Source organism: Castor canadensis, unplaced genomic scaffold (assembly GCF_047511655.1).
Source record: "Castor canadensis unplaced genomic scaffold, mCasCan1.hap1v2 HAP1_SCAFFOLD_161, whole genome shotgun sequence".
Classification (NCBI taxonomy): Eukaryota; Metazoa; Chordata; class Mammalia; order Rodentia; family Castoridae; genus Castor; species Castor canadensis.
This window is the reverse complement of record NW_027395378.1, coordinates 26,611-39,045: the sequence shown is the minus strand read 5'-3', so window position 1 is coordinate 39,045 and position 12,435 is coordinate 26,611. Positions and strand designations below refer to the sequence as shown.

The following is a 12,435-nucleotide window of genomic DNA, read 5'->3' as shown; positions in this document are numbered from 1 at the left end:
TATTTTTCAGCTTGCAGCACAAATAAATTGGCAATCATATGAGACAGCACAACTTTCTGTTTTGATCAAAGGATTTATTCCCCATTCTGCTATCCATCTTCCTTTGAGAACTGCCTCATCAACATGTCACAGATTTCTGGACAGCCATCATTTAATTAGAAGCCCTTCCATTAAATGGAGCTTTGTTGTTGAGTGAAATGCATTAAGTATGGATCGATCTTTACCCACAAGCCAATTCTTGTATCCATAATAAAGATCCTTTGTTGAGATATGAAATATATTTCCCTCCGTGTCTCTATCCACACATCTGACAATGACATTTTTATTTCCACATCTTGGCTATTGTGAATCAAGCTGCAATGAACACAGGAGTGCAGATGTCTTTATGAAGTACTGAATTCATTATAATATAATTTGAAGTAGTGTATTGTCCCAGTTTTTCTTTTCTCCCCAGGTTTGCTTTATCTATTTGAAGTCTTTTGTAATTCCACAGGAATTCTGGGTTCTTTTTCCATTTCTGTGTGAAATGCCATTGAATTTTGATGGGGCATTGCAGTGAATCTGTACATCTCCTAAGGATAGCATGCACATTTTAGCAACATGAATTCTTCAAATCCATGAATAAAGGATATCTTTCCACTTGCTTCTGTTTTCTTCAATTTTGTTTGGCATTTTATAGCTTTTAATATGCAAATTTTACCTCATTAAATTTACTCATAGGTACTTTATTCTTTTCAAAGCTATTATAAATTACAGTTTTTTTCTTAATTTCTTTTCCATATAGTTCATTGTTAGTGTTACAGATTGTGTGTGTGTGTGTGTTTTAAATGGGATATTGCTTGTAACCCAAGCTGGCCTTGAACTCACTTTGTAGTAGAGGATGGCCTTGAACTTGTAATCCTCCCAAATGCTAGGATTATAGGTGTGCATCACCACCCCTGGCTTTGATAGTGTTTATATTGATTTTGTACACTATAACTTCACTGAATTTGCTTTTTCTTTTCTAGTCAGGTAGGCACGCTACTACTTGAGTCATGTCCCAGCCCTTACTTTCTTTTTCTGCATGGGGTTTGAAGTCAGTACCTTCGGCTTGCTAGGCAGCTTTGTCATTTCTAACAGTACCTTTCATGTGTAATTGTTAGCATTTTCTATACAGAGGATCATTTGAAAAGAGTGAATTTGTTAATTTCCACTGTGAAGGCCTTTTATTTATTTTTCTTGCCTAATTATCCTGCTTTTCAACATTATGATATGAGCAGTAAACTCATCATACATGCCCCTTATTGTTTCACGGTATATTCTTTTTATACATAATTTTGGGGGTATTATTATTGAATATTGTCTAGGTTTTTTGTGTCTATTGAGGTGATGATCTGTCTTGTACTGCTCAGTTGTTTCGCTTCAGGAGCTGTGACTAGGTGCATGCATGATGGCACAGCTGACTGCAGGCACTTGAGTAATAGTGGGATTAGAAGCTGGCAACATGTACACATGTAGCCACAAGGTCCAGCAGTGGGGACAAATGTGGCAGTGGAGCTAGTAACATGAGTTGATGCTGGCTATATTTGATGGCGGGGGACAGTACTGCCACATGAATGTTCACACTGCATGAGCCAGCTGAAGACGTGCACAGTGTTGGAAACACTTGGATCATTGGTGATTGTGTATGTTTGCCCCTCTGGGACCCTGGGTCAAGCCATCTGAAGCACCACTGGTTGGGGACAAGTGTCCAGAAAGTAGAGCAAAAAAAGGTCGATGTCTTATAAAGCTGGAATAAAAAATATTCATTGCTTGGAAGCAAAGGCTTTGGAGTTCCACAATAGCTCCAGGGCTATTGGTTTCCCTAGTGCCTTCTGAGGTCCTCTGTGGATCAGACAACAAGGATTCGTGGTATCAAGCATTAGGCAATCTTTTGTAAGGTAAACTGTAGAAAGGTGTTGAAGTCCTCAGTGGTGAGTGTCAGAGTCCTCAGTAGATCAGGCCACTGCAATTGCAGTAATGCCTGCAATATAAGCTAACACTGATAGCCCCTCCCTTCATGTGTTCCTATCCATGTCCAGATGTCTCAGCTATGCCAGTCACCCCAGAAAACCAGGAAGGATAAAACCAAATTGAGTCCTTTTCCAGCATCCCCAAAGATTGGAAAATCAGTTATTCACCCTGTATGGGGCACTCATGGAACAGGATGATTCTTAGTCAGGATTGTGGATGGTGCAAGCAAAATGAAACTGCTCTTCCCACACCAGTTCTGTATATAATAAATACAATTATTTGTTAATAATCAATACCATTATTCTCAGGTTTTTGCTCCACTGTATCATGGCAGCTTCTTAAATAGACTTTAAAGCTATTTAGAGCTATTTCTGTTTAAGGGTAATGTATTAAGTACTTCTGTCCCTGTGACAAAATACTTGAGGAAAACAAGTAAAGAAAAAGGGCCTGGTATGGTGGTACATCCCTAAGATTGCAGCACTTAGAAGGTTGAGGCAGAAGGATCTTGAATTTGAGGCCAGCCTGGGTTACATAGCAAATTCAAGGGGAATTTGGGCTACCTTATGTGATTCTAGCTCAAAAAAAAAAAGGAAAGGTTCACTTTGGTTCACACTTTCAGAGGCTTCTGTCCATGGTCACTCGGCCCCATCACTGTGGAGCTGTAGCCAGGCAGAAAATATCATGGTGGGGAAAGCATGGCCCAGCAAAGCTGCTCACCTCAGGGCAATAGGGGGATGGAACAAGACAGACCTTTCAAGGGCACACACCCAGTGATCTGCTTCCTCCAGTTAAGCCACTCCTCCTATTAGGATATTTGGTTATAAACTCATCAACTGGATTAAGCCAGTAAGGGCAAAACAAGAGAAAGTATTGATGAGGTTAATGCTCTCATGAGCCAATTGCAACTATCACCCCACCAAGATTTTAATATATGACTTTAATACAGGAGACTTTAGGGGCACTTTATAGCCAAACCATAATAGGTAGCTTTCTAACTGGTGGTTTTCATGGAGGGACACAGCCTAGGGTCTCTTGCCTTGTCATCTTTTTGATACAGTCAAGAACTGCTTCTTACTTTAGTTCTGTTCTCTCTGAAACTGGTACCAGCTTACTCTTCATATTTGGAATTTAGTTTAACATAGCAGTTTTCTTTCTCGTATTCATGAAAATTTTAGAGAATTTTATCTACAAGATAAAAGCAAGTTTCAATTTCCAGGACTCTCTTCCTGGGTCTTATTTATTCATGATGGGTTTTATGACTGTATTTGTATGTTCTACAACCTTCATAGTAATTCTTCTTGTGTCCTACTCTAGTCTATTTGTGCAGAATAAAGCTGTATAATTTGCCTTCTACATTCTGAATTATCACACAATGGCATCAACCTATACCCAGTTACTCAAGACAGATGACTAAGTTTCAATATTTCTCTATACCTTATGGATAAATATATAGAGGTAAGTTTTGTTTACCTGACCTAAGCACTTCATAAAATTCCTTCTCAATTGTCACCGTACAAATGTTAGTTAGGCTGATTGTTATTATGCCCATCTTACATTTGGAGAAATCAAAGATATAAAGAAGTTATTTTTATACTGTCCCAAATACATATGCAATTAGTGATAAATGCTTGGAACCATAGCCACCTTTAGCAAATTCTCACCATTACCAGAGGCAAATGCATTTTTATATTCTGAGTATCCTTTGCCACACTTTCTAATTAACTCTAACAATTTGTGTGTGAAATTCTCAGACATTCAATCTGAACTATCATATAATATTCAACAAATGACTGGATTATATCTCACCATTTGAGCATTTTCTATTTCTTTTCCTTATTTTCTATATCATTAATTGTTGAATAAAATGTAAATGGCAGGCATCCCTGTTTACTCTGGACTTACGTGGAATGTTTTAAATGTTTAAAAAATCAATATCTTAGTCTGTTTGTATTACTGCAACACAGTGTCTGAGACTGGTAATTTATAAATAACAGAAATTTATTTCTCACAGTGCCTGAGGCTGGAAAGTTCAAAATCAAGGGTGTCTGATGAGGAGCTGCTCTGTGTTTCCATCATGGTGTCTTGTTGCTATGTCCTCAAGAGAGAAGGAACACTGTGTCCTTACATGAAAGGAGGGAAAGAAGAACAAAAACAGGGAAAAATTCCAAACATTATGTTTATAAGGGCTTTAATCCCATTCACAAATGTGGTTTCGGGAACTAACTGCCTCCTAAAGGCTCACTTCTTATCAGTGCATTGGCAATTAAGTTTTACCATGAGTGTGGTTGCTGCTGTTTGAGACAGAGTCTCAATACACACTCCAGGCTGGCCTTGACCTTGCAGCCTTCCTACCTTAGCCTTCCAATGCTGGCATCATAGAAGCACACTACCACACCCATGTCAACATAAATTTTGGAGGAGAAAAAACACTCAGACCAAACTATGAAGTATGTTTTTGTTATTGTTTGGCCTTTGTTGTTGCTGTCTTAGTTTGGATTCATTTAAATCAAATTGAGACAGTTCTTTCATTCTGTAATCAGATACTACATATGCATTTGGTTGTGTATGTGTGAGTAATTTTCTGGAATATTCTTTCTGATTTTATTTTCTCTTTCTGAATACATTTATTGATTTTTAAAAATTACATTAGTATGGTTGAGTTATTGTTTTCTAGAATGAAGTTATCTTTTTATCTATAGAGAGGAAGCCTAGGTGGTTATAATGTTTTGTAATTATTTGCTATTTTAAAATTTTTAATATTTACTAAGTGATGGCATCTATAATTCTCCTCTCTTAAACTTTTTCCTCCCCTACCTACATCAAATTTATATTAATATCTTTTTAGTCTGAAAATTAGTTATTATATAAAATCCTCTAAAAGGATATTTATCATTTTTCATTTTTTAATCATTTTTCTTTAAATATTATCTAGAGCCTTTAAACCATTTGACTAACAGAATTATATGTGAACAACTTATTTAAATTAGGTATTTAAATACTTTCACAATAATAAAGTGCAGTGAGATGCTGAATTTCTTCATGAATCAAAATATCTAGGGATAACATTTAAAAACAGATGCCCAGATGACAGACTTATAACAAACCACATGAATAATTGCAGAAAAAAAACTTGATAACATTTTAATACCAATTTCCAGTGTTCTACACAGGTCAGTTAAAGTCAAGATAGGACTATTAGCATTTTAAGTCTGTTGTATTTCAATTAATCATCCATGTATTTCTGTATTATTTATTGAGAGGTGTTCAAATCTCTATATTTAATTATAGATCTATCTATGTTTTTATTCCTATAGTTTTTAATTCATGAAGCTTTAAAATTTTTAACTGATACATGCAAATTGTACAAAATATTGTGTGATAGAATACATAATACAATATGTAATGATTAGATCTGGGTAATTGGTATACATATCACGTTAGTCTTTTGTGTTGGGAACATTCAAAATCCTCTTTGCTGTTGTTCAAAATCTTTATACTATTAATGAAATTTTTCTGTATTTTTTATTAAGATATATTTGTTGCACAGGGGAGATTCATTGTGACCATTCCAAATAGGCTGACATTGTAGATTGGTTAGATGGCCCCCACCATTCTCCCCCTGCAACTCCCTCCCACCCCAATTAAATCAACTGCAAGAGGTTTCATTATTCTATTTTATATGAGTATGTGAAGTCCATCAACCGTATTCCCTCACCTTAATCTCCTTCATTCACCCTCCCTTTCCTATAAGTACTTCCACACATACACACTGTACTTATTTTACAGCCCTGTCTTTCATTATTAATTCGAAGTTGATGTTCATTGGGTTTCTTGATGTATTCCTGCTGTGAGTATAATATACTTGGTCAGTTCAACCCCTTCCTTTACTCTCCTTATTTTTCAACAGGTGTCAATACATATCATTATATCTTTACCTTCACAGATATTGTATATTATATTTCGACACCTTATCATTCCCTTTTCCTTTCCCTCCTTCCCAGAGTTCTATAGAGTAGCTCCTCTATTACAAACATGTTCTACATATGTGTTTCTAAATGATCATGTTTGCTGTTGTGTTTATCTTTTGGATCTATCTTCCACATATGAGAGAAAACACGTGACCTTTATCTTTCCAGCTATAGCCAACTGATTTTTGACAAAGGAACCCAAAGTACACAATGGAGAAAAGACAGCCTCTTTAACAAATGTTGTTGGAAAAACTGGATATCCACATGTAGAAGACTAAAACTAGGTGCCTGTTTCTCACCCTGTACCAATAACTACTCAAAGCAGATCAAAAACCTGAATATAAGGCCTGAAACTTTTTGAAACTACTACAGGAAATAATAGGAAATACACTGGAACATATACCCATAGGTAATGACTTCTTAAAGAGAACTCCAACAGTTTAGCATCTAAGAGAAAGAATGGACAAATGGGACTGCATCAAACTAAAAAGCTTCTGCACAGCAAAAGAAACAGTCATTAGACTCAAGAGACTGCACACAGAATGGGAGACAATCTTTGCCAGCTATTCATCCAATAAGGGACTAATATCCAGAATCTACAGGAAACTCAAACCACTCAACCCCTAAAGAATCAACATTCCAATGAAGAAATGGGCACAGGAATTGAACAGGGAATTTTCAAAAAAAGGAGTACAAATGACCAATAAATACATGAAGAAGAAGTGCTTAATTTCCCTGGCTACAAAATCCTCTTTTTTTTTTTCTGTGTTGAGGGCACAACACAATGCTATCTAGTTTTTTAGGTGTCTTACCTATCCTCATATCTCCCTTGTGTGCTCTCACTTTTATCATGTGCTCATAGTCCAATCCCCTTGTTGTGTTTGCCCTTGCTCTAATGTCCACATATGAAGGAGAACATAGGATTTTTGGTCTTTTGGGCCAGGCTAACCTCACTCAGAATGATGTTCTCCAATTCCATCCATTTACCAGAGAATAACATTTCGTCCTTCTTCATGGCTGCATAAAATTCCATTGTGTATAGATACCACATTTTCTTGATCCGTTCGTCAGTAGTGGGGCATCTTAAATACCTTTTTTGAAATATTGCCAACCATGGTTGTGCTACTGTGCAATAGAACAATGGGAGAGATTCTTCCTATCCAGCTGTACCCCCATGTCTGTTAACCATCCTGTCTCATCCCCCACTCCCAACTCTCCTCTTTAGGCTCTGGTAGCCACTATCACTTCTATGACATCAACTATTTGGCTTCCAAATATGAACGAGGACATATGGAATTTGACTTTCTGTGCTTGACACCTTTCACTTAATATATGACCCCTTGTTGTACAATTGCTGGATGATATGGTAGTTCTTTTTCTAGTTTTTTGAAGAACCTCTATACTTTTTTCCATAGTGGCTGTATGACCTTAGGTTCCTATTAACAGTGGAGCACGTAGCTACCTTTACTGGAGAGAGATGACATATCATTGTGGTTTTGGTTAGTGATGTTGAGCATTTTTTTCACATACTTTTTGGCCATTTGTATATCTTTTTTGGAGAAATGTTTATTTAGATCACTTTGCATTTTAATTTGTTTTTGTTGTTTGAGTTCCTTATATAATCTGGATCTATTCTGGATAATAATTCCCTGTCAGAAGAATAGCTTTCAAATATCTTCTGCTACTCAGCAGATTGTATGTTAATTATTTTTGTTTCTTTTGTCAGTTTTTACTTTTTTTCTCTTTGCTCTTAAGGGTTATATCAAAACAAAAAGATCTTTGCCCCAACCAATATACTAAATATTTTCTTCTAGTACCTTCATGATTCATTTTGTCAATGCAATCTTACTGCATATAATATTTCTAGGATTATAATGCCTTTAATTTTTTATCCTGGCAGTATTCTTGCTTTGTCTTATATTCCCTAGGATACTTATCTAATCTTGCTTCCCTATTTTGGGGAATTTAACAAAACATATTCTTTTATTTCTATTTAAAATTCCTTTAATCTGTTCAATTTTTCAACCTCTTCATGACTCATACCAAAAAGGCAAATTTTCTAAACAGTTTTGTCATCCACTATGATAATCTCTGATTTTATTTGTAAAGTTTATATTTACTATGTTTGATGAAAGTTATTGTATTAGAGCACAAGCCTACTATCTTGTTGCTTATTTTTGACATAACATGCTTACTCCCCTCACCTGTTTTTTCCACCTTCTCTTGTAGTTTGATATTGAAAATATCAATAGGAATTTATAGTTTAATATAAACATGCATGCATATTGAAACACATCCTCACATATATGTGCTTCCACACCCTGCAGCTGTCTGTGTCTGTGTGCACACACTCATTTTCTGAATTGAGACACAGAACGGTAGTAGAAATAGTGACATACAGTAGGAATTAGCACAATCAACATGCAGACATTGGATTCTCTATGCTGTTCTCCTCTTCCCAGTTATAAGAAATGAGCTTTATCACTGAGAAATGACTAAAGACCATTTAACAAGAGAAGTTGCAATAATTAAAAAGAAAACATGGAAGAACAGAAAAATGTAAAATAAACAAAGGGAATATATAGGTTAAAAGTTGGTAGGTTTAAACCAAATTCTAGCAAGAATTTGACTTTGTAATTAAAAATCTTCTCACTTCTGCCCAGAAGCGGGAGGGTGAGGGTGGAAGGTGGCCCAAACAATGTATACACATGCGAGTAAATGTAAAATTGATAAAAAATAATTAATTAATTAATTAATTAAAATCTTCTCACAACGGACGCTTCAGTTATAGAGGGCCTCTAGGGTGAATTGTAAAAGTATTTGAATTTAGAAAAAAATGCTAATCTTGCAAAAACACAGGGGCACAGAAAGTTAGCACACTTCCCAAGTAATTTTATAAGGCATTATATCTACATATCGCAACAACCATGCTCTAGGGAAGTAAAATATTTCTCATGACTCCAATTCCAAAGCCCTAAAGTAACAGCAAATTAAATCCCATGAACATAAAATAAATCACTAAAAAATCGGGGTTATCTCCAGAATGAAAGGCTGATTCACTACACCCAAGAAAAAGACACACCTGCACACATGAGTATATACAAACCTATTCGAAAATAACAGTTTCCATAAACTTATGTCATTTATTAAACCTACAGCCAGTATCATACTTATTTTTGTCATGCTGAGTTTGCTCTTACAGTAAAAGAAAAACAAAACACAAAGAAGAAAAATCCATGGATTCCTGGCAAAGGTGAGGGAGAGAGAGAGAGAAAAAGAGAAAGAGAGAAGGAAAGAGAGTGAGAGAGGAAATGAGGGAAGCGAGAAAGAGAGGGAGAGGAGAAGAAGAAGGAGGGAGGCAAAGAGGAGAGAGAAAGAGAGAAATGGAGATTAGAAAAATGAAACAAAATGGCCCTAATTTGCAAATAAAGAGTGTAAAACACAGAAAGTAAAAGAAACAGAAGAAAACTATTGTTATTATTAATGATAGTATGATTTGCAGAATTCATAGAGTATATATATATTCACATTCATTTTATTTCTATAAAATGAAATGAACAATTAAAAAATAAACTTTACAAATGCCATTTTCCATAGCATAAGAAAACACAAAAGGATATGTAGGAGTGCTACAATAAAAACTACAAAATATAGTACAGAAAAATTAAATAAGACAAATAAATGGCAAAAAATAATACCAAGCTCATGATTTGGAAAGGTCAATATTATTGAAATTTCATTTCAATCACAACTTGATTTGTAGATTGGATATGAACCACTTTTAAATTCCAGGAGTATGTTTAGGTTTTGTATATAAAGAGAAATGACCTATCATAGACAAAATAATTAAGAGCAGCTAATTAAGTCTTTGAAACAATGACAATTAAGGTGAGAGGACACACTTGGAAAGATCTGAGGACATTTTGAACTACTTATCCTCCCAAAATTTTAACTGCTTCCTCATTAGTCCTATGGAGATGACTCTCAAAGACAGTCTATAAAACTACTTACACATCAAAAATGTTATGCACTATAATGAGGTATAAATAAAAAACAATGCACTCACACAGAGTCATTAAAAACATGTGTATGCACATGCTTCAATATTCACTTACTTCAAATTTCCCATCTTTAGAGCCTGGGACATTGACTTCATTCAGAGCTCTGTATTTTCTAGATTTAATATTATGATGTGTATGTATTAGTATTTTGATTAAATTAACATTACTTCCATCTTCCAAAGGACTTACACACACACACACTTGAAGATATTCCTTTATAAAAGTGACAGTTTAAGACCATGATACAAGGTAAATGTAAGTATGGCCCTAATATATATTATATATGTACACAAATTCTTTTTTAAAAGAATCCAGTAAACTTTACATATCATTTGTATCACAGGAATTCTGAACTTTTTTTTCTGAGTCTCTGTTTTAAAATAGTTACATGTTACTTGGAAAATGAGAGAAAAATCAAATACTTGCTTTCGTTAACACTAAAAGACACTTCAGCGTGGTTAATTAAGACACAAAGAAAATTTGACAATTGGCTGTATATGAATTGATTTGGGCCAGTAGTAGATTAAGAAGAAAATACCTTTCTTTTTTTTTTTTTTTGGCTTAAGGCAACAGAAATTTATTCTTTCAGAGTTACTGAAGTTAAAATTTCAAAACCAAGGTGTGGCCAAGGTTATGCTGGAGGAAAATACCCATTTTAAAATAAAATTAATTTCTTAATTACATGCGCTTCTGGCTCCTTGCCATCCTTGGTGTTTGTCTCAATCTTCCGTGGCACTGTGATTTGTAGAAGTGGTGTTTCAAAGTCTGCAGTGAGGAAAGCCAGCGGGGTTAGCATTTCCTGATGGACAGTGGCACACTCTTTGCTGGTGACACTGGCATACACACACATAACACACACCATCTGTTTCACACACAGGTGTTCTTTGTCACACACTGTCACAAGCACACTCACACTCTGTCTCACACATGCACATGTGCTCTGTCACTCACACATACAGGACAGTGTGTACTGTCAAATATCCAAACCCTGCTGGACACCCACTGTCACAGGCACACACGCTCCATCACACACATGTACTCTGTCACAAGCACATGCTGTCACACATACATACACTGTCCTACATGCATACACAGTCACACACACACACACCATCATGTACACTGTCACACAACACACAGTGCACACCCACACTCTGCAACAGGCACGTGCAATCACAAATACACTTGCACAGAGCACACACTCACAGGCACACACTTGTCACGGGCAGGCAGGAACTGTGCGCAAACGTGCACACACCGTCACACGCACACACTGTCGTTCACACACTGTCACATGCACACAGCTACAGGCACACACTGTCACCCTGACTGCAGGAGGCGGCTCTTGCAGGACAGAATCCGCCATGGTGCAGACTCTGGGGCTGTGGGCAGCAGGTCCCCTCCCAGGCAGCCCTGGTGGCCTAGGGCAGGGCGGGCCCTGCGGCCATGGCCTCCTCCTCACTTACACAGGCCGGTGGAGGTCAGCCGGCCCAGGCCAGACAGGACCAGGAGGAGGGACAGCATGGTGTGGGCCCCGGTCTTGCCACTGAGACAGCCGTTGGGGTGCAACGGTGAAGGCGGCAGCTGTGGACCAAGCCGCGCGCTTCCCACGCTGTCAGCGTGTTTGCTGCTGAGGTTCCCCGGCAGAGCCAGCATTTCACCTTACATTATTCTAGGACAACGGACGGATTCCCTAAGTGAAGGAAAACAGAAAACAGTGGAAATTCAAACTACTCAATTGCCTATTTTTACCCTATGTACCACCAGTTTTCTCCTTTGACTCAGGTGAAAATGCACACACAAATAAAAATCAATTCTTTAAGAGAAAAGTTTGTTTTTTAGAAAATTAATGTCCAGATAAAAAGCTACATATAAACATGTAAGTGTGTTGATTTATCAAATATCAGAGAAACAAAATTTACAACTATGAAATGGCTAAAACAATTAAAATCTATTTATTCACTCTTGTATATTTTTGTTTCCTAGAAAAACCTTAGACTAATTGAAGAGGGAGACATAAATTTTTTCCCAGTCAACATAAACTTCACACGGGGAAAGTCAATACAATTAAGGTGGAGATAACTATTTCTTTACTTCATGATTTACCTATTTTCAATTTTGCACATTTATTTTGGTGACACAAAAGTGTGTCACCAAAATAAGTAATATAAATTTTAGCATCTTAACAATTTAAGGTCACATTTCAGTGAAATTAAGTACAGTCACATTGTTGTGCAGCCATCACCACCATCCATCTACACAGTTCTTCATTTTGAAAAATTAAAAGCCCATTAACTATAACTCTTTATGTCTGTCCCCAGCATTGTCGAGTCTATTTTCTTTTTATCTGAGTTTGACTACAATGAGTAACTCACATAAGTTGAATCATACAGTATTTATCTTTTTATGACTGG

General features: G+C 36.4%; 1 protein-coding gene across 1 annotated transcript in view; it reads right to left on the bottom strand.

Annotated features, from left to right (window-relative positions):
- The window catches only part of LOC109675387 (A disintegrin and metallopeptidase domain 3-like), a 65,536-nt gene extending 53,828 nt beyond the window's left edge, over positions 1–11,708 (bottom strand). Inside the window, exons 1-2 of the mRNA XM_074064614.1 lie at positions 11,488–11,708; positions 10,704–10,786 (exon numbers count right to left, since the gene is read on the bottom strand). Of these exons, the coding sequence (XP_073920715.1) occupies positions 10,704–10,786; positions 11,488–11,677 (273 nt within the window). The 5' untranslated portion in view covers positions 11,678–11,708. The remainder of the gene's footprint in view (positions 1–10,703; positions 10,787–11,487) is intronic.
- Between the last annotated feature and the right edge of the window lie 727 nt (positions 11,709–12,435).